Source organism: Nipponia nippon, unplaced genomic scaffold (assembly GCF_047370975.1).
Source record: "Nipponia nippon isolate SJK-2023a ecotype South Korea unplaced genomic scaffold, ASM4737097v1 scaffold_7, whole genome shotgun sequence".
NCBI lineage: Eukaryota > Metazoa > Chordata > Aves > Pelecaniformes > Threskiornithidae > Nipponia > Nipponia nippon.
The window spans coordinates 25390561-25409993 of NW_028262391.1; the positions used below are offsets into that span (position 1 = coordinate 25390561).

Genomic DNA, 19433 nt, shown 5'->3' on the forward strand with positions numbered 1-19433 from the left:
AGTACTAAACCACTTAGAGGAGTATCCCACCACAAGCTTACAGAGGTTTCCTCGGGTCAGAGTCTGGCCTTGAGTTGAGAAGGCAAACTCTTTCACCACTTGTTAAAAAAAAAAAAAAAAAAAAAGGAGGAACAATGTTAATTAATTACCTCTCCATTTCCAAATTATTTGACTCTGTAACTCTGCTCCTGAAGTTGCTGTAACTTACTAATAGTCTAATCAGGCTTATAGCCACTTGCAATTACAATGTACAGATCATTCTCATCTTGCTATTAACTTCCCCTTCACACAATGAACTACAGAATAATTTGGGCTGGAAGAGACTGCATTGAGCCCAACCTCCCACTAAAGCACAGCTTCAACGTTGGGTCAGGTCACCCAAGCCTCATCCAGTCACAACAGAGTGGCCTCCAGGGCTGGAGACGGCAGAACCGCTCTCATGTGGAACACGTTCCTCACAGCCACGCAGAACTTCGCCTGCCACAACACGTGGCTGCTGCCGCTTGTCCTCCCCATGCACCCCTGAGATAAACTACTGTTTATTCAGCTGCGTGATTTTGGCAGCTCTGCACTCTGATCTCTGGAGGCCCAGGCGTGACTGGCATGTAGGCTGCTTGGCAGTCTCATTAGTATCTCCACAGCAACATAGATAACCAGAAAGGCATGCGCCTTCTTGAAACTTACAAATTACAAGTTATTTTCAAAGCAAACACACCTATTGTCCTTTTCCATTTAATTTCAGGAGGTGTTGGTGTTTACAGCACCAGCTGCACGGTGACTGCTCTCTGCCAGCGCGACGCCTCACCAGCCCTGCCGCCTCACCAGCGGCCGCGCCACTGGCATGAAGATCGTGCCAGGAAGAGCAGCACAGTGCCAGAGACTGGGAGCCCCGGCCGGCGGTGAGGGGACTGCAGGACACCTGGGGGCACCCGACCCGGGTGAGGGAGAGCATGGCAATAAGGCCTGAGAGGAGGCTGCGGGGCAGGAGCAGCTGCTTCGTGCCTGGTCAGCCACGCACAGCCCTTCGCTGGAGCAGCCTGATGGTGAGGCGAGGTGAGGTGAGGAAAGGTGGTGAGGCGTGGTAAGGTGACGTGGAGCCACAAGGCAGAGCAAGGCAAGGGAAGGCTGAGGCAGCAGCCCCGGCCTCCTTCCTGCCTCTGGGCTGCTGCAGGCTGAGCTCTAGGCTAGGAGGAGACAGGCTCTGTCTATTCCAGAAGGCTTCTAGAGCGAAGAGCGGATTAAAATCGTGGAAACCCCTAATTACATGGCATCGGCCCGACTCGCCAAGGGAGGTAAAGGAGCTGCCACACTCATCATGGCGGCCAAGGGTGCCTCGCAGCGCCACGCTCGCTACGGCGGGGCAGAGCCGGGACGACCCTCTTGACATGGCGGCCGGGGCAGGACGTGGGCGGATCCAACCCGGCGGCCGGCAGCAGCCGCGGCGCTGCCGGCAATGCCCCCCAGGGCACGGCGCCCACCGCTCCCCGCGGCGCTGGGGACCCGCCGGGCCGCCCCCCGCGCTGGCGGTGACCGAGCGGCTCCCCTGGCCCTGCCGCCCGACGCCGCGCCCGCAAGATGGCGCCCGGCTGCCCCGGAAGCGCTCGGCGCGCGGGGAGGCGCCCAACATGGCGTGGCGGTGCTGGGCCCGCGCCTGGGGCCCGCGGCCGCACAGGTACCGCCGCGCCGCGCCGGGCCGGGGAGGGGACGGGACGGGACGGGACGGGACGGGACGGGACGGGGCGGCTGTGGCGGGGAGGGCGGTCGCGGCGGTGCTGATGGTCCGCGTCTTTCCCCCGCAGACTGACGGTGCTGCTGGAGCAGCGACAGGGCTTCCGCCGGGCGCGGCCGCGGCCCGAGGAGCCCCCTGCCGCCGCCGCCGCCGAGGCGCGGCCCGGCCCGCCGCCCCTGCGCCGCAGCCTCTGCCCGCCGCCGCCGCCGACCCGCGCCGGCCGCCCCTCGCCGCGCCGCCTGGTCAAGCCGCTCCTCTTCGCGGTGGGGGTAAGCGGCTCCCGGGGGTCGCCGCGTCCGGCCGGGGGGGAGCGGGGCCGGCGGGGAGCTGCAGCGGGCGGCCCCGTGGCGGGACCCCGGTCTGTCAGCGGTGCCGTCCTTCCCCTTAGCGTGCTAGCACTGCTCGGGGGTGAGCAACTGGGAACGGCGTGTAACGGGAGCGGGGGCGAGCCTGGCGGCCTCGGGCGGAGCCACACCGGGACGGGGCCGTCCCCGGGACGGTGCCTTCGTTTTGACTTTATCCGATGTCGCCCAGTTCACAGGCTCGGCCTTCGGGTCCGCCGCCATCTGGCAGTATGAGTCGCTCAAGTCGCGGGTCCAGACCTATTTTGAGGAAGCTCGAGCGGACTGGCTGGATAAAATACGGCCGCAGAAGAGGGGGGACTTCCGAAAGCAGGTACGCGGCGCCCGGCCCGGCCCGTTGGCACACGGGTGGGTCCCTGCGGAAGCGTGAAGCGTGGCCGCGTCTTTCCCCTGGCGCAGGCACGTCTGCCAGCGCCGTCTGTACAACAGATACTTGCCCAGTTTATCCTGCTTTTTAACTTGGAGAAATTACAGGTTCTCAGCAAATTACGGTAGATACATTGCCTTACAAGAAAAACTGATAGAACTGGTTCTAGAAAACTGTAACTCACAGTATCACTGCAAAAGCTATACTGGAGAAAAATACCACCTTCACCCCGAAAAGCAGGGAAGAGAGGTCAGTGTAGTAGTTTGTATATCTAAACTAGGTTCCTTTTACTCTTTCACTATAAAAAAAAATTATTCTTGCTATGTCTAAGTGTTCTCAAAAGTGAACATGAACTCTGAAAGAGGACAGAGCTAGCTTAAATTCTGAACCGTAAGCATAACATTTTTTAATGCTCTGGTTTCTGAAATGCATTCGTATTTTCAACCTGTACTTCATAAATATGAGGGTTTAGAGGGCTTTTTTTCTTCATGAGAGGTGACGTTTCCATGCAAATACTTTGGAGTTTGGGCAGTAAGAACAACATGAGTGCTGCAAGAGTTCTTATAAATTTAGTTGATATCCGGAAAGTGTCAGTCGTTCAGTTTTCAATTAAGTGTATTTAAAACTAAACTAAACATGTATCTGTGTTTTACGTTTGTTTCAAGGTTACTACTGTGGCTTGTGATAGACCAGGCTTGATTACTCTTTCAGGTCTGCTTGTCCAAGGGAATTAGGGCTGAGTGTGGAGCTGGAGAAGCACGGGGTCCTGGGTAGGACACAGAGGAGCTGTTTTTGTAATGTGTGTCATGTGCACTGTGGTACTTCTTTCGAAATGGGCATGCGTTGTGGGTTAATCCTGGTGGGCAGCTGCACACCACACAGCTGCTTGCTTACTTCCACCACAAACCCCCAGTGGGATCGGGGAAGAGGAAAGGAAAAATAAAAGCAAGAAAACTTGGGGTTAAAGATAAAGCAACAACCAAAAAATTGTTTAATAAGTGAAGGATAAGTGGGAGAAGAGAGAAAAAAAACAAAACAAGTGATGCAAAGGCAGTCACTCACTATCCGCTGTAGGCAGACCAATGCTCAGCCAGTTCATGAGCAAAAGATGGCTAAAAGCCCCTCTTTTTCCTTTTATTGCTGAGCATGACATGATATGATAGGGAATATCTGTTTGGTTAGTTTGGGTCATCTGCCCGGTTGTGTCCCCTCCCAGCCTATTGCACATCCCCAGTCTACTCACTGCAGGGGCAGAGTGAGAAACGAAAAGGTCTCGATGCTGTGCAAACACCGTTCAGCAAAAGCTAGAACATTAGTGTGTTATCAGTACTGTCTTGGTCAAAAATCTAAAACACTGCACCGTGTATGAGCTGTTATAAAGAAAATTAACTCTGTCCTAGCCAGGCCCAGTACAACATGCTGGTGAGATTATGATTGCCACTTAATATTTTAAGTAATTTTGGTTTTATACTTTTGTTTTCCTTCAAAACCTGAAGGGGAAGATCTGGTGATTAGCTATCCAAAAAATAAAACAAAACTGCCCTGTTGTTAATAGGCCTAAACTTCCAATCCCCATCTTCAACTGGTAAATTCTATTTTTAAAAGTTCAGGATCCCCCAATAGCTTCTGAGGGCATCTGCTTCTTGTATTTTAGAAAAATCATGTTTGTTAGTGTTCTTATACTGGAGAACTTTGTAGGAAATACCAGTATCTGTATCCTGTGCCAGAGAATTAAACAAAAAAAAATACAATGACATTGTTATTTCGATATCAAACAGTGAATGATTTGTTTCATACAGCATTATTTCCCCCTACCTCCAACCTACGGATAATTTTTATGACATTGTCCCCATCAATATGGTTGGAAGGTCATTGAGCTGTCAAGAAAATATTTGTGCAAAATGATTCGGAAAGCTGAGGAAGGGAAAGGGGGGTGGAACTTGTCTGTGGGCTGACTGCGCTCAAAATAAACTTTTTCAGGGGTTTTAAACTTGGAGGAGGGCTGGGTGAGCTGGACGCAAGGGGGAATGGATTCCACATCTTGTGAGCCACCTCTGCAAAAGTGACCCTGGCACAAAAGTGGAATCTCTCAAAGGTGGGTGGTGTGATGTTGGACAGCATTAGGGTGAGGCTTAGTCGAGGCAGAGTTTATGCAAACTTTGGCCAATCAGCTAAAGTAAGCAATATGGGCAAGGTCCTTGTTTAGTACAAGCAGAGGTAAACCCATGGAGTTGTGTAAAAGCGTATAACGCCATTCTTTTTGAAGAAACTCTTCACCTATGTTGGGATATTTTATGAAAAGGAAGGTAGATAACTATCCTTAAGTAAGGAGATGCCAACTTGAAAAGCTAAACCAATCAGAAATAAACAAGTCTGAAACTGATTTACTTATTCAAACAAATGCTTTCCATTCTTAGAAAGGTAGAACCTTGTGTGACTGTTTTTGAAATTGCAAATACTCTGCAGTGGCACTGATGTACAACATTTCCGTTTCAGGTTAACAGCTGGTGGAATAACCTGACTGAGGGTCAGCGGACTGTGACAGGTTTGTGTTAGCTTACAAGTATTAGACATTCACAGGAAGAGAAATATGGCAAACAGGTACAGTATGTTGAAACAAATGGCTTTCATACAATGTTTGGGTTGCTAGGCACAAAGCATGTGTAAACTTACACCTGCACATACACTATTTCTGCTACATTTCCTTCTCACGAACTATTTTTTGTATGCATTAAAAAAAATTCTTATGTATCTGTGTGAGAGAGAGTGGAGGATTAGCTAGAATCTTCCCCCGGCAACATTCTTCTCAGGTACTGTGAAAAACAGCAAATGCTTTTAGGAGGAATATGAGTCTATGTTCCACTGATACCTAGAAATAAAACTCCCTGATAACTTTTTGCTACCTTACATACATAGTATTGCAAACAAGAAGCAACTATCTTGTGAGCTTTCCTTTGGTCATGATGTAGTTTTGATTGGTTAGCCTAACATCACTTGAAACCCCCAAGATAAATGTAATGTGTGGAGAGAAATTGATGAGAATTTGATTAAAATCTAAATAAAGTAGCTAAGCTATATCTGCTCGTAGATACTCTACATGCTAACAAGTCCTGTCAAGAAGCTTTGTACAATGCTTTGAATTGCTCCTCAACATGCAAGCCAAGTCACGATACAGACACAAATATTGTATTGGGGCAGGGGGGGTGAACATTCATATTCTGTAGTCCCTAGAGCATCCCTCAACATTGAGTTAATCTAACAGCGATATAAATTCTACCTGGTAGACCCTGAGCCATTCAGATACTTAACCCTGATTGCCATAACAAGGTTGGGCTTACTGTACTGAAATTGCTGAGAGTTCTGTAACATCTTGGTGTAGCACGCAGGGAAAACATTTCGTCTAATAAAAGAGCATGGTGGAATAGGATGGAGCGCCAAAAGAAGAGATCTGTTAAAATTTTTGGTTCTGGAATTTACGTATCTTAGCTTTTCACAGTTCTTACATTTTGTTGCAAACCTGCAATAGAGAGTAATTATGTGACATTTACCATTCTGTAAAGGAAGCACAATTATTTTCCCCTTCAATGTTTATAGCTATTATAAAACATTTTAAATACCTAAATGCTTGGTTAGAAATAGAGAAGGTACTTTAAACAAGAAACAATAACTTTGCATTATTATGTTTCTAATTATTTATATTCTTATTTAAACTGAAATAAGATTGCAATAAACATCTGTGAAGTAAAAAGCTGTGCGTTTCCTATCTCCCAAAGGTAACTATGCCTTAGCAATGCCAACTCAACTTTTTATGCCCAATCTCTAAACAGTATCTTTACAATTACCTCAAAACCAAACCTCCCCAGAAAACGGAATGGATGTGTACTGTGTGTCTGTATGCTTCCCCTAGCCTCCGTGCGCAGTTAAATGCAACTGTGCAGCAGATTGATGGCATTTGGGAATAAGCAGCTAGAGAGGCAAGAAATGAGACTTAAACTGAAACGAGACTCTTAAGCTGGCTCTTGTTTCATTGGTTCTACAGTGGAATGGAAGCTTGAAACCATAGCTTGAATGTCTTAAGTACAGATTTTCTGGATTGTTGCATTCATTCATTACATCATACGTTAAAACAGTTGCAATTAAATGTCATATTTCTGAAAGGCTTCCATTATATAAGTATAGTTTTCAGTATTTTTCTTTGCTTTTTCTAAACTCTTCATAAAGTGGATACTGCTTTTAATGAAATAGTGAAGAAAAAGTATGATTCTTGTAAGCTTACTTTTGAACGCTTGTTTACAGTAAGCATTATGGCGTGTTACATTCATAATCTGCTTTTATACTGTTTTTTCCTCTTAATAGGTATTATAGCTGCAAATGTCTTTGTATTCTGTTTATGGAGGCTGCCTGGTATGCGACGGATTATGTTTACATATTTCACCTCAGATCCATCATCCAGTAAGTGAACAGTAATTTAGGGGACGTCTCTGCATTGGGATGTAGTAGAACCTCTGATCATACTGCAAAAGCTTCAGGTGGCACATAGCTTGCTTGCAGCTCCATCACCCACAGGCAATCTCAGCCATGCCCAAATACATCATTTTGTCTAGACAGAAAACACTTCTAGGGGAAAAAAGTTAGAAGTAATGGATTAAGGAAGAAAAACTCACTGGTGCTTTTCTAAATATTGTAATGTCAAAACTGTTGCCTGCTATCTGGCCTTTTAATGCATCCAGTGGGATGCAGCTCCTGCCTTTGTAAAAGCGAAGAGGCACTTCTCCAACTGATATCACTGCTTCCCTGGACAGAATGCTAATCATGCCAGTCTTTGGGAAGGAGGAAAATAAATCGTACTATGTAATGCCATTCAAAAACTAGTCTCAAATGTGATTTTTTTTTTCTTTCTTTAATGTTCTGTGGGATGCAGATAGAACAGTCATCAGTCACATGCATGTGCGCTTTCATCAATAGACAAGCGTTGGTCTGTATGTTATGTACGGTGTCCTTGTTTCAAAGCTGTGCTTTGGGTCACATTAAAAATAAAAATAAATAATTAAAAATAATTTAACAATTAAAAATAATTAAATAATTTAATAATTAAAAATAAAATCAAACAAACAAAAAAAACCTAGCTTTCACTGTGTGTGAAATGTTTTGAAGAGCAAGTTACTAGTAATACTAGTATTTGATGGCAGTATAATTAGTTTCCATTTCTACAGTAGAGAAAAGCATTGGAAGGATGAGACAAATGTGTTAGGAGAGTACTTTTCTGCTGTCCTCTTAGTTTCTGCTGAAAAAGTGGAAACTGAAACAATTCCCCACGCACACTCCAAAGCTAAAGATAGCTATTACCCAGATCTGAGCATCAGTCACCCCAAACACTCGTTTTAAATAATGTTGACCTTTAAACCTGCTAATTGGTGCTTTTGCATTTTCAAGGCTGCTGTTTCAGTGAGGAGAGCTAGTAGCTTTTTGAAAAGAAAACAAGTTTTCCTTTGAGTCCATCTCTGTAGCAAAATAATTTTATATAGATGCTCATACAATATATTAAAAATCTTTCACCGTATACATATATAAATAAAATCTCTTTTTTCCTTTCCAAAGCATAGGAGATGTGTTGTAAGATAAATGTTTTCTATGAAACATTCCCCAGTAAGTAATTAAAACTTTCTAAAGTAGCTGTTTGTACAGCTTGCATATCTCTGGGTATATGTTCTATCTTTCAAAAGGTATTTCATGGAACTTGAAATTTGTTACATTTCTCGGTTTATTATGTAGCTTGTATTTGAGAATTCTAAACATAATTAGCCTATAGTATGTCTTAATAAATTTCTAGTCTGCATGACATGTAAGTTAAAGCAAATTAAAACACTTTTTTTTTTTTCATTGTTTTTCTCTTTTGTAGGAGCCCTGTGTTCTCCCATGCTGCTCTCTACATTCAGTCACTTCTCTCTGTTCCACATGGCAGCAAATATGTATGTCTTATGGAGTTTTTCCAGCAGCATTGTCTCTCTTCTGGGATGTGAGCAGTTCATTGCAGTGTATCTTTCCGCTGGTAATGTTAAATACATATATATTTACAACAATTAAAAAATATAAATATATATTCATGCAAGTAAAGCGTATGCATGGTTAATAGATGTATGATGACAGATGGCCATCGTTCAGTCCCACACACTGCTCTATACTAACTGCAGAACTTATTTGCTGTTATAAAAGTTTTGATGGGTTTAGGATATTTGGCTTCAAAATATCATGACAATACAAGTATGTGGTTTTAAGTCATGCTTAGCTACCAAAATAAAATAGCTCTTAATACAGCCTCATCGGAGTTTCATGGGAAAAGATGACAGTTAATTCAAGTTAAAGCAAACACCTGCCCCCTCCTCCGCTCCAAAAAAAACCCACAAAAAAAACCCAAACCAAACCACCTACACTAGCTTCTTTAGGAATATGTACAGATAACATTGTTGTACTTTCTGATGCGTGTCTGCATTGCTGGCATTGTTTCCAATAGTAATTTTTCCTTTCTAGGGGTTATCTCCACTTTTGTCAGTTACGTTGCTAAAATGGCCACTGGAAGGTTTGAACCATCCCTTGGAGCTGTAAGTATCTCAGAATAGGAGAGACTTTATGATGATCTCTGAAGCCCTTTTCAAAGCCTGCTGTATTCTTTAACCTGCTTATAAGCCAAGAATATATTTGGGGTAGTGGAAACTAGGAAAGTTTGTTAAAACCAAGTAACCAGGCAGTGATTCCTGTGTAAGAACTTGCCTGTTCTTCAAATATGTTAACTCTTACGGCGGCAGCCCAGAGCTAATGCCACTTGATGCTAATGGCTTGTAAATGAGTACTTAACAGCAGGACCTCTTGTCACTGAGCAGATAGTTCAGTTCTATAACTTCATAGATGTTATTGCATAATTGTGTATCACAGTCTTCTCTAATTGAAAATAGAATACTTTAGAAAGAGATAATGTAATCAGACAAACAAAATCAGCATGTGATACTAGTGGAAGTTGCAGGACATGCTGTGCAGAAAGGGCAGCACTCCTGCCAAAAATCTCACAGTATGAAAGGTACGAGGCAGGCTGAGGAGGTGTTGTGGTTGTCTGTTCTTTACAAGTATTTTTAGTAGTAGAATGTTTTAAAACACTTAACTTGCTATAAGTTTGAGGCTATAACTTAGCCATTTGCCAAGTTTTAAAGGCTTCTTAACTTACTTTACTAAATAATTTTGATAAAAGCCAAAAGTCAGATTCTTATTTCTCAGAATGAAAAAAAAAAAAATCTCTTGAGCAGTCCCTAAGTCAGAATTTTTAGTAGTGCTGTCTATGTATTGTCCATTTATCCTGTGAATAAACCATATCTGGAGCAAGTTACTTTCCATTAGTCTTATTGATCTGAACTTATTGAAATTGCCACACGTTGCATTAGTTTACTGTATTCACAGCCTTTCCATTCAGATATTTCATGGATACAAAAGCTCCTGGTCAGTGTAGTACAGACCAGGGAATTGCTTGTTTCACTGACAAAAGACTTCTTGTCCCTGTCCATCTGTTATTTTCCTTGTTTTGGTACAAGCTTCAGAACGATTCCCTTCATCTGAGAGGTCTGTGTTTGATTAATGTATGTTTCTATTTCTAGGGTTTACTGGGGAAAAAAGCACATTAACATGAATTGTTATCTTAAAAATTGGGGGGGTTATTTCTTAATTACGTAAGAGCATCTGAGGGGTATTTTTTTCCCAGTATTTATAATTTCAGACATTGAAATTAAATAATGGCATCTTACTCTATTTTTATTCTGAACTTTGCTGTGGTGCTTTGTACTTTGAGGTTTACCACAGGGCTGCGTTTGAAAATAAAAGCCAAAAGGAAAACGGGTTCATATGCAGAAAAATAAATTTTCCCTTATGTAACAACTCAGCTTACTTTCATGTATTTTAATGTATTTACAGTCAGGAGCTATAATGACTGTCCTTGCAGCCGTATGTACAAAGATGCCAGAAGCAAAACTAGCCATCATATTTCTTCCAATGTTCACATTTACAGCCGGAAACGTAAGTGCCTTTGAACTTCAAATAAATCCTACCCTTAAAACATTTTCCCCATGCCTCTCTCCAGCATCTGAGCATGCGTCCTCTTTGTTTGTGTTTCTAAGCTGTTAAATTTATTTTGAATGACAATACGGGTAATGGAAGTCCTGGAGACCGGTTCTGAATTATTGCAGCCTAGCACGGTCATTACACAAACGTGTAGTGAATTTAAAATTATCTTAAATTCCATCCTCCATAGGTCTGTTTCAAATCTGATGCTACGAGGTGAAAGAAGTTGGGAGGGACTCAGGTTCACCTGCCTGAGGAAACACGCATACTCATACTGTTCTTTCTGATGGGTGATGTTTTTTATAGCAGCACTTGTTATAGGCTAATCTAATACTGATACACTCTTTTTGAAGAAAAACATATCAAGATGGGAAAAACAGAATTTCACCTCTCGAGGGAAATAACATTCCAGCCCTGGAGGAATACCTGCCTCCTCATTTGGATACCATCTTTTGATACTTTTAAGAACACTGCTGGGATTAGAAATAAACTACTGAGGCTTTTCTTCATGTGTAGTACCAGGACTCCTTTTATGTTTCATTAAGTTCTTTTAAGCACATCCACTACCCCATTTAAGAAAAGCTCATGTATATCTTGGCTTACTTTAATAAGTTAATCATCTTTGGTCCACTACTTGAAGTTGTTTTACTTAAAGCAGTTAAGCTTTGTCATTTCAGGATCATGAGTTTTAATATTTTTTGTAAGTGAAGTTTACAGATTTGAACAAGTGTTCTTAGATGTAGCCTTCATGTTTTTCTTGCACTTCTGCTTGAGTGGACCTGGTTTTTTTGCACACTACCCTTTAACTGCACCTTTCCTAAAAAAGATGGCCAGGGTAGAAATATTGGCAGAGCCACAGAGAGCATTGCTATGAGGAAGTACTCGTTGCAACAGTAAAACAAGAGCAACATTGGTTGTTGCAGTATAAACATTGGATTAATTTTAGCCCTACTATGTAATTGTATTTCTAAATTTTTATGTACTCCTTTAGCCTACCTCACATATACTGTAATCGGCTTTTAAAATAAGCCAATGTAGCAATACAGCTGCTATTCTAACACATGTTTAAGGAAAGAAACCCTACTTAAAGTAACATTTCATCCTAACATTAAATCTATTGGTCTCTTTGGAATGAGGCGTTTAGTAAAATTTTGCATAATTACAGTTATGGGGGTGTGTCTCCCGAGGATGATATACCATTGCTCATGCTGTTTCTGGCCTTGGAGTTATTCACTATGATCCTGATTTTCTACCTTCCAACAGATGTGTGAGAGTGTTTAGGAGAGTGTGATGATCAATTTATATCAGATAAGATGACAGGGATGTTGCCCCACATATTCCATCCACTAGAGGGTTGTGTTTGAGAGGACAGATGCACATAAATCTAAGATGTGTCAGAATTGGTGAATGAGAATGTTGCAATTATGTATGTAGCGTGTTTTATAGCATGTACTCTTTCAACTAACTTCCTTTTTTTTTTTTCCTGACCTGAGTTTGGAAGGTATGTGTAGCTTTAGAAATGAAGATTGGAAGAGACTGAGTATTTGAAAAGGACACATTCCTACCCTGCGCTATTCTGTAGCTGCTCATGTCTGTATTTTGACAGCACAGTACAGCTAAGAACCAAGTCTGTTGGTTTAAAACAGCTTTTTTTTTTTTACAGTGATTGCTTTGATACAAAATTTGTGGGATGTTTTTTGATCCCGAATGTTTACTCTGTGCCAGAATATGAATCTTTGTTATCAGTGGCCATTATATGCTGTGACTGATCCTGTCCATTCCATGTTCTGTTCCTTTCCAGGCTTTAAAAGCCATAATTGCATTTGACACTGCAGGGCTTGCTCTAGGCTGGAGACTTTTTGACCATGCTGCACACCTTGGGGGAGCACTCTTTGGAATGTAAGTCTATATTTACTAACTTCTGTTTGTTTCGTGTTTAAATTCATCCTATATTTTTTTCCTCTCTACTTCCTCTTATCTCTGAAGTGTTGGGGTTTTTTTTGAAAGTTGTCTTAAGTAGCATTGAAGACAACTCATGTTACCCTTGTAGTGCTATAAAATTGTGTGAAAAATCCTGTTAACAGATGCTTAGAACGGAAAGAAATTGAGCTGAACTGCCTCAGAATGATAGATTATATGTCAGATTGTCCTGTCACCGTAACCTGGGCCAGCTGTCTCTGTCCTGCTCTCCCCAGCACGTAGAACAGAGTCACAAGGCAGAAAAGATTCTCACAAAACACAGCATGGACAAATTAAAATAACTTTAGAATTAAACAGCTAAGAAAATTTCTTTGTCTCAGTGTTTTTCCTCTAATTGCCAATTTAGAGAGATCTACAGAGTTAGTATAAGCTCAGGCCGAACTCCTTTGAGCAGCCTCTCCTCAGTGTTGCTGTGTTGTCTTTGTGTGGAGCTTTCCTAATTGGGAAGAACTACTAGCAACCAGTTTGTAGGAAACAGTTCTGCATTGTTCCATGTTTGAACTACATTACCTAAGGAGTTTTTCTCCTACTTGATTGCAGTGTTGTCTTAATTTGCACACTTATCGCTAAGCATTTTTAAACATTTTAAACATTTTACGTAGGCATTTTAAAAGCTTACCTGAGATTTAACTCCGCGAGACAAAGAACAGGTGGAGGACACTTGTATTTTGGTCTACAAACTGGTTTGCCTTTCTTTGCTATTTCTTGGCTTTGGTGTCAGTAAGTTCTGTGCCGCACAGTCTCCTTTTCTCCCCTTTTCTGGCATCACAAATGCATTTGATGTAGTCTTGCTGACTCGTAACTGCTTTCTGCCATGATGTATCTATATCAGCTTGTTCATTATAATGCAGATTCACATATTATTAAAATAGGATAGCAGCTGCAGTTAAAATTGTCTTGAGTTGACAAGTATCTTGCCTTCCTCGCCTGCATATGTTCTACCTATATGTTCTACTCTGATCATTTTGGTCACTTCATCCTAAAACAGGGCCTCTAAGACATGTTGAATGGACAAAGTATTTTCTATACGTTGCCTCACAGGCAATTATCTGCTTCAGAAGGTAGCTATATGATTTAAAGGAATGGCCAATTTACCTGGCGCTGGCTGATGGCTCATGTAAAAGTGCTTTTGTTATTCAGGACTCAGGTGTGAAGTTAGGCTCATGGGAGAACCTGCAACCTATTTCCATGCCGTTGCTTCCCCTCCCTCCTCTCCTCCATAACCTCCCTTGCTTAATCACTTATTATGTTGGTATTCATATATCAGCAGGTATAGTTCTCTATGAATGTAAATTAAGCTAGAACACTTCGATAGATTAAACCTTCATTTAGATGTTTATAGAAGAAAATTCACTTTGAACGGAATGTGACTGTTCATTATGGGACAGTTGTATTTACGTATGAGAAAAATACTTTTACTTGATGTTGTCAGTAAGGATTAGCACAAGCAACAGTACAGTTCTAACAGTCTCTTAAATGGAAATAGTTTTTTGCATCTTAAATAGAAATCATGAAAGCATGAAATTAAAGGCATGAAAACCATTCATTCTCAGGACTGGGACAAGTAAGAACACAAAGAAGTTAACTGTTAGGAGTCAAGAGAACAAGTGGCTTACTTGCCACTGCCCCTTTTAAAAAATGTTCTTTCTGGCTCAGTTTATCTTGTCTCCTATACTAAGCATTTGAGTTACTTGATTTTAGTGATCAGCCTGTTCCTCATATACAGAGAAAAGGTGCAGTGAATTTTAACTAGTATTTTCTTTCTCAGGTGGTATGTGACTTATGGCCATGAGCTCATATGGAAGAACAGAGAGCCATTGGTGAAAGCTTGGCATGAAATGAGGACAAAGAACACAGGAAAAGGAGGAGGTGGAAGGTCTAACTGATTCTAATCCTAGAGATTCCTTGTGCCCAAGTGGTATATTACTTGAAGACATGGGATTGAATTGGTTTTGAAGGTTTTTTTGCTACTCCACGCTAAGCCTCTAAGGAGCTGAGGTTTCCAATATAAACTACAGTTACAAAAATGCATATCGATAGAAAACGAACTCTGACAAAGGTGGAACAATAAAGGTTTTTATCCTATTGCGCTCTGAGGTAACAGTCTGCATTACCTTTTTTTTAAAGGAGGAATAAAAAAAGCTTTCCAATGAAGTGACCAATGAAGTGACCAAAAGCTCTGTCCATAAAACTTCAAAATGGGGTACAACTGGCTAATACTTAGGAGGATAAACGTTTTTAAAACTGAGGAAGTTAGTGGAGCACGCATCCACCCTAATGTCTGCCAGACAACACTAGGTGCTTTCCTAGAAGGCGCGCTTTAGACAGATGGGACTCAACATAAGGCTAATGTGGTGAAGTTCAGTGGTCTTTATTGTGGAAAAGATTGGATGAGATAAGCCAATGGTCTCTCTTGATCTTAAACCTGAAATACATGAAGCAGTACTGGATTGTTTGCCAAAGCGTGCATACTGGTTAATGGTCCAGCTTTATTTGTCAGCTGTGGCTTGTTCAACCTATGTTTTTCATTTCTATCTGCTTCCAAGATGCTGTCACATCTTGTTAGAATTTACTACAATGATATCTTTTTCATAATTGCATGCAGTGGAAGAATGACTTATACTGTGGGTTTGGATATTTTACCACAATTTATACTGTGTTCTATATTCTTTCACTGCATTAGTTTTTTTATTTGTGGTTTGGGTGGGTTTTTTTTTAAAGTTGTGCTGTATTGCTAGTTTCCTTTAAGGTTTTTCAAAGAATTTTAAAACAGTAACATTTGGTTCAGAATGTGCCAGTTCTAGAAAAATAAGCAGCTTCAGCAAAAATAGATGAGGTGCTTGAGATCAGCAACACTGTAACCAGAAGTAACTACCAAAGTAAACCTGAGAGTAGTACCATGACCAATGTCCCTATTACACAAATGGAAACAAAAATTGGATTTTGAGTATGCTGCTACTCTGTGCCTGTCCTGCAAGGATGACTGCCAGGCCCCTTGCAAAGGGCTGAGGGGTCTGCCCAGATACACGCTGGTGGGTTCAAACCCGTAACTTTTCCCTGTAGGCTGAATTAGTCATTCCAGATGGACTGACTTGCCAAAGAACACATTGCATCTGTAAGAAGCAACTTGTGCCTTTTTACTTTACAACAGGGCCTTGCAGAAAATACATTTCCTGTAGGGATAAACAATACATAATGCTAAATGGCACCGGTTATAATAAATGGAGTACAAAATTGCTGTAAACGTCCTCACTGCCACAGGCCAATGCTCAAGTCAATTTTTTTCTCCCTTGGAAAATGAGACATTTCAGGATGTGTTCCTTTAAGTGCCTGGCAACTTAAACACTTAAAAAATGAAAGAGTTGGAGTATCTAATGTTCCTGTGCTCTGCTCCAAAAGCTTTCTGGCTTTCTGTTTCTAATCTGTCCCTTCTTTTCCTTTCCTACTTCCTTCTCCCATACTCAGGACAAACATGCCAGTTTTTAGGGCTTCAGCCACAGTGAAGCCCTGCCTGCAGCAGAGGGCAGCCGAACATGCAGCCAGATGTGCTGTAGAGGCAGGGAGAAGCCAGCGGCATCCGAAGATGGCCACTGAGCGGGCTTGTCAAAAGGGAGTATTTCATGCCAAAGAAACTCAAAAGCCATAGTTCACAATATTTTGCAGGTTGGTTTTATAGCTATTTAAGACTTATCTGTTGTCCCTGTCCACTTCCTTTTATTTTTTTTTCTTCTCCTCTTCCTTGCCTTACCTCTTGTCCACTCAACAACTTATCTAGTCTCTTCAACACTTTTGTGTTTGCTGAGGTTTTTTTAGAGATCCTGGCTGAAAGCAGCAGGGAGTCATACTGCAAGAAATGCAGTGCATGAACCCTGAAGGACATTCTGTTTTACAGGTCTAGAAGAATGAGCCGAGGTTACAATGAAGTTGTTCACCATAGTAGGCAGCGCCTACCTCAAAGTGTGAAAGTCATGCCCCTGTATTGCTTGCAGAGACGGGAGTCCCACTCTCATGGTCTGTTAGCCCTGCTAAGGCAGCATGGTATTGCTGCACCCTTTCCGCTTGCAGGAAGGGTGCAGGTGAGCACAGAGCTGTACGCAGGCTGACCCTTCAGAGGCAATGCCTGCACTTCTGCTGGATTCTCAGAGTTGCAGGGGCTCAAAGCTCCTGAAAAACTAGCCTGGAACTGCCAGAGAGGCTTGGAAGTCACCATGTTTTTAGTCGGTGGCTGTGGTTTGAGGGTCTCGTGCCTAAGCTTCACCTCAACTTCAGGCCTAACAGCATTCACCCTTCTAAAGGCTGTTCAACACCTGAATCTCCCTCATTTGTAGAAACCCTAGAGGTATTTTACATATATAAGGTTGTACAAAAACATTCACATGGCCAAGCAGTGGGTTTCACGTCACTTTACACCGGAGCCTTCATGCAGCATTGTCTGCTGAAGGTCACGTATCTATCGTCTTCTCTGGTCCAAAATGACTTTCAAACTGCAACGGGAAAGCCAATGCTCAAGTCAGTCAGGCAAGGAATGGCCTGGAGTTATGACAGCTCACTAGAGTAAATAAGATAACTTCCTGGCAAACAAGTGCCCTTCTTGCAAAACCTGGCATCAGTATATGCCAGTATCTCAGTATTTAGTCACACTTTTGAATGGCAAAGAAATTACAATAAAAAACCAACAACAACCACCCAAACCCAGAAAAAACAACAAAAAGAACCAACCACCTAAACCAAAACTAAGCACATGGAAAGACTTTTTTTCCTCTTTTCAAAGAGCTTATTATTGTGACTAGAAATACAATGTGGTAGTTATGTGGATGCTTGGCAGAGACATCAGCTAGTGTTTGTGTAGGAAAACAGCAATAAGTATAAAGTCATGGTTAATCACGTAGAGACACAATCCTTCATCCTTTTTCAACAGCTTTAAGAAAGTCTGCTGTGGCCTCGCCATGTTTGGGGAATATTTTCCTTCAGTGTAGTGATCTGCTCTATTGACATTGCGTTTTAGTATTAGAAGGAACTGTCTGAGCCGTCAGCCCCCGTTCCCGGCAGCAGCAGCTGTGTGGCTTTCTGACTGGATGACTTGCCTTTGTCTTACTGTTGCAGTATTTCCCTCTCCTCCCTGCCTCCCCCCTTTTAATCATGATAAATCTCTTCTAAACGCAGACAACTTTTTAATCTCATCCAGCTTCGTCTGGTTTCCCTCTCTGAGATCGCCTTTGTGCCGATTTCACCCTACAAGCGATGATGAGTGGCTGCTGAAAGCGCTCCCTGATGCCGTAGGTGGGCTCCGAGATGCACAGCGCCGGAGCTGAGCTCCGTACTGGGAAGTGGCAGGCACAGGAGAGCAGAGACATCCGATTTAGTCTCCAATGTATTTTGCTAAGTCAGGCCTAGGAACAAGGATCAGAGCATCATTTGTACTGTGCCAGTGATAACAGATGATAAAGCGAATGTTCTGTTTTCTCCCACGACTGTAAAATCCATTTCTCTTTACTTGGGAAAAGTGTTGTACATTTCACCCAAATATGATTTATTTTTAAAAATTGCTACACAGAGCAGAGCAGTTCTAGAAAAAAAAAAAAGAGCAGCAGAAAATGAAGAAACGTCTCCCTGTGTATTCTTAAAAGTAAAATTATGTTTGTGGGTTTTTCAGGCAACAAATGAAACGCAGCATCCACTGTCCCATATGTTATCATGTCAAGACTTCTGTGTGGGACCAAAACGTTGTTACCTGAAATTTCTGAGTCTCCTTGCCCTAACTGACACGTGGCGGGTGTGAAATCCAAACTGCTAGTGGCACCAGCGAGTGCCAAATCAGATATTTAGGACAACGGTATCATCTGCAAGGGAATTTCTTTCTATCCCTCGATAGCTGTGCTTCAAAGAGAGGCCAGACACTCACGGAGAGGTTCATAGCTGCATTTCTGTTCCTCCTCCCCACCAGAAGCAGGTGCAAATCTGGGCTGAGGTCTGAGATGCTAAGACGCTACAGATACAAACTGTTCAGCTGAAATAAAGCAGTAAATCTTAGCTTTTTGAACTCTGCTGCCTAATTAATTTCTTATTAGATCTTATGAGATAACCACCTCCAACTAGATTACTACATTCTAAAATGAGGTGCCTATCTAGTTAGGTTTAAATAGATGATTTTCTAATAGCTGGCATCTCAGTTTATCTGCATTCTTCACTTTAACAGCTTTATATTTCATAGTTTGGTGACCCGTTGGGACATTCAGCTGCTTCTGCAATAACACTCTGAATGGGGAATTGTGGAGGAGCATTGTGGCCTGTAGCCACTTATTACGCAAGATGTCAAATTTCAGAAGCCAGCCTTATCCCCGACGTAATTCTGTCAGCTTCAGCGGTTTGCGCCAGGACTGTTTGGTTTTGAACATGAATGTACAAAGAAAAGCTGTGGTTTCCAGTCTCTGGTAAACAGTAAATGATGCGGATCCTATGTTATGACGCTTGGACTGTCATCAATATTTTAAAAGTGGTCAAACTGTTGATGTAAATGGAGAAGGGGGGGTGTTAACTGGGGGGTGGTGGTGGTGGTGTTGAAACTAACGTCGCAAAGCTGCTATTGCTCATCAGGATCACTTGTTTTATAAATACCAGGTTTCGTACACAAATGCTTTCTCTAATCAGAAATGGTTACGGCTGGCTTGGCGTTACGAGGAGCGGCGGTACGCCGGTAGCAGGGCGCTGTCCCTGCGCCTGAGGTGCTGCGGCGCGGCCGGGAGCGGCGGGGGGCCCCCGGCGCGCCGGGACGGGCGGCCGGACCCGGGGGCGCGCCCAGGCGGCGGAGCCGCTCCCTGCCCGGGGGCGGCCGGCGCGGATCCGCCGCACCGCAGCGTCGCCCGGGGGCAGCCCGCCGCGGGGCCTGGGGGAGCGC

The 19433-nt window shown here is 42.8% G+C and overlaps 1 protein-coding gene across 2 annotated transcripts; it reads left to right on the forward strand.

The window, feature by feature from the left end:
- The first annotated feature begins 1415 nt into the window (after window positions 1-1415).
- On the forward strand, window positions 1416-19000 carry PARL (presenilin associated rhomboid like). 2 transcript variants are annotated; one of them, XM_087740031.1, is made up of 10 exons: window positions 1416-1672; window positions 1800-1998; window positions 2264-2404; window positions 4955-5003; window positions 6815-6910; window positions 8358-8507; window positions 8987-9057; window positions 10412-10513; window positions 12360-12457; window positions 18735-19000. In XM_087740031.1, exons 1-10 carry the CDS (start codon window positions 1626-1628, stop codon window positions 18787-18789), a joined length of 1008 nt encoding a protein of 335 aa, XP_087596157.1. In that variant the 5' UTR covers window positions 1416-1625; the 3' UTR covers window positions 18790-19000. The 2 variants fall into 2 exon arrangements, with proteins under 2 accessions (XP_087596157.1, XP_087596156.1); XM_087740030.1 differs by lacking the exon at window positions 18735-19000 and adding an exon at window positions 14307-14634 and having other exon boundaries at window positions 1424-1672.
- The last annotated feature ends 433 nt before the right edge of the window (window positions 19001-19433 follow it).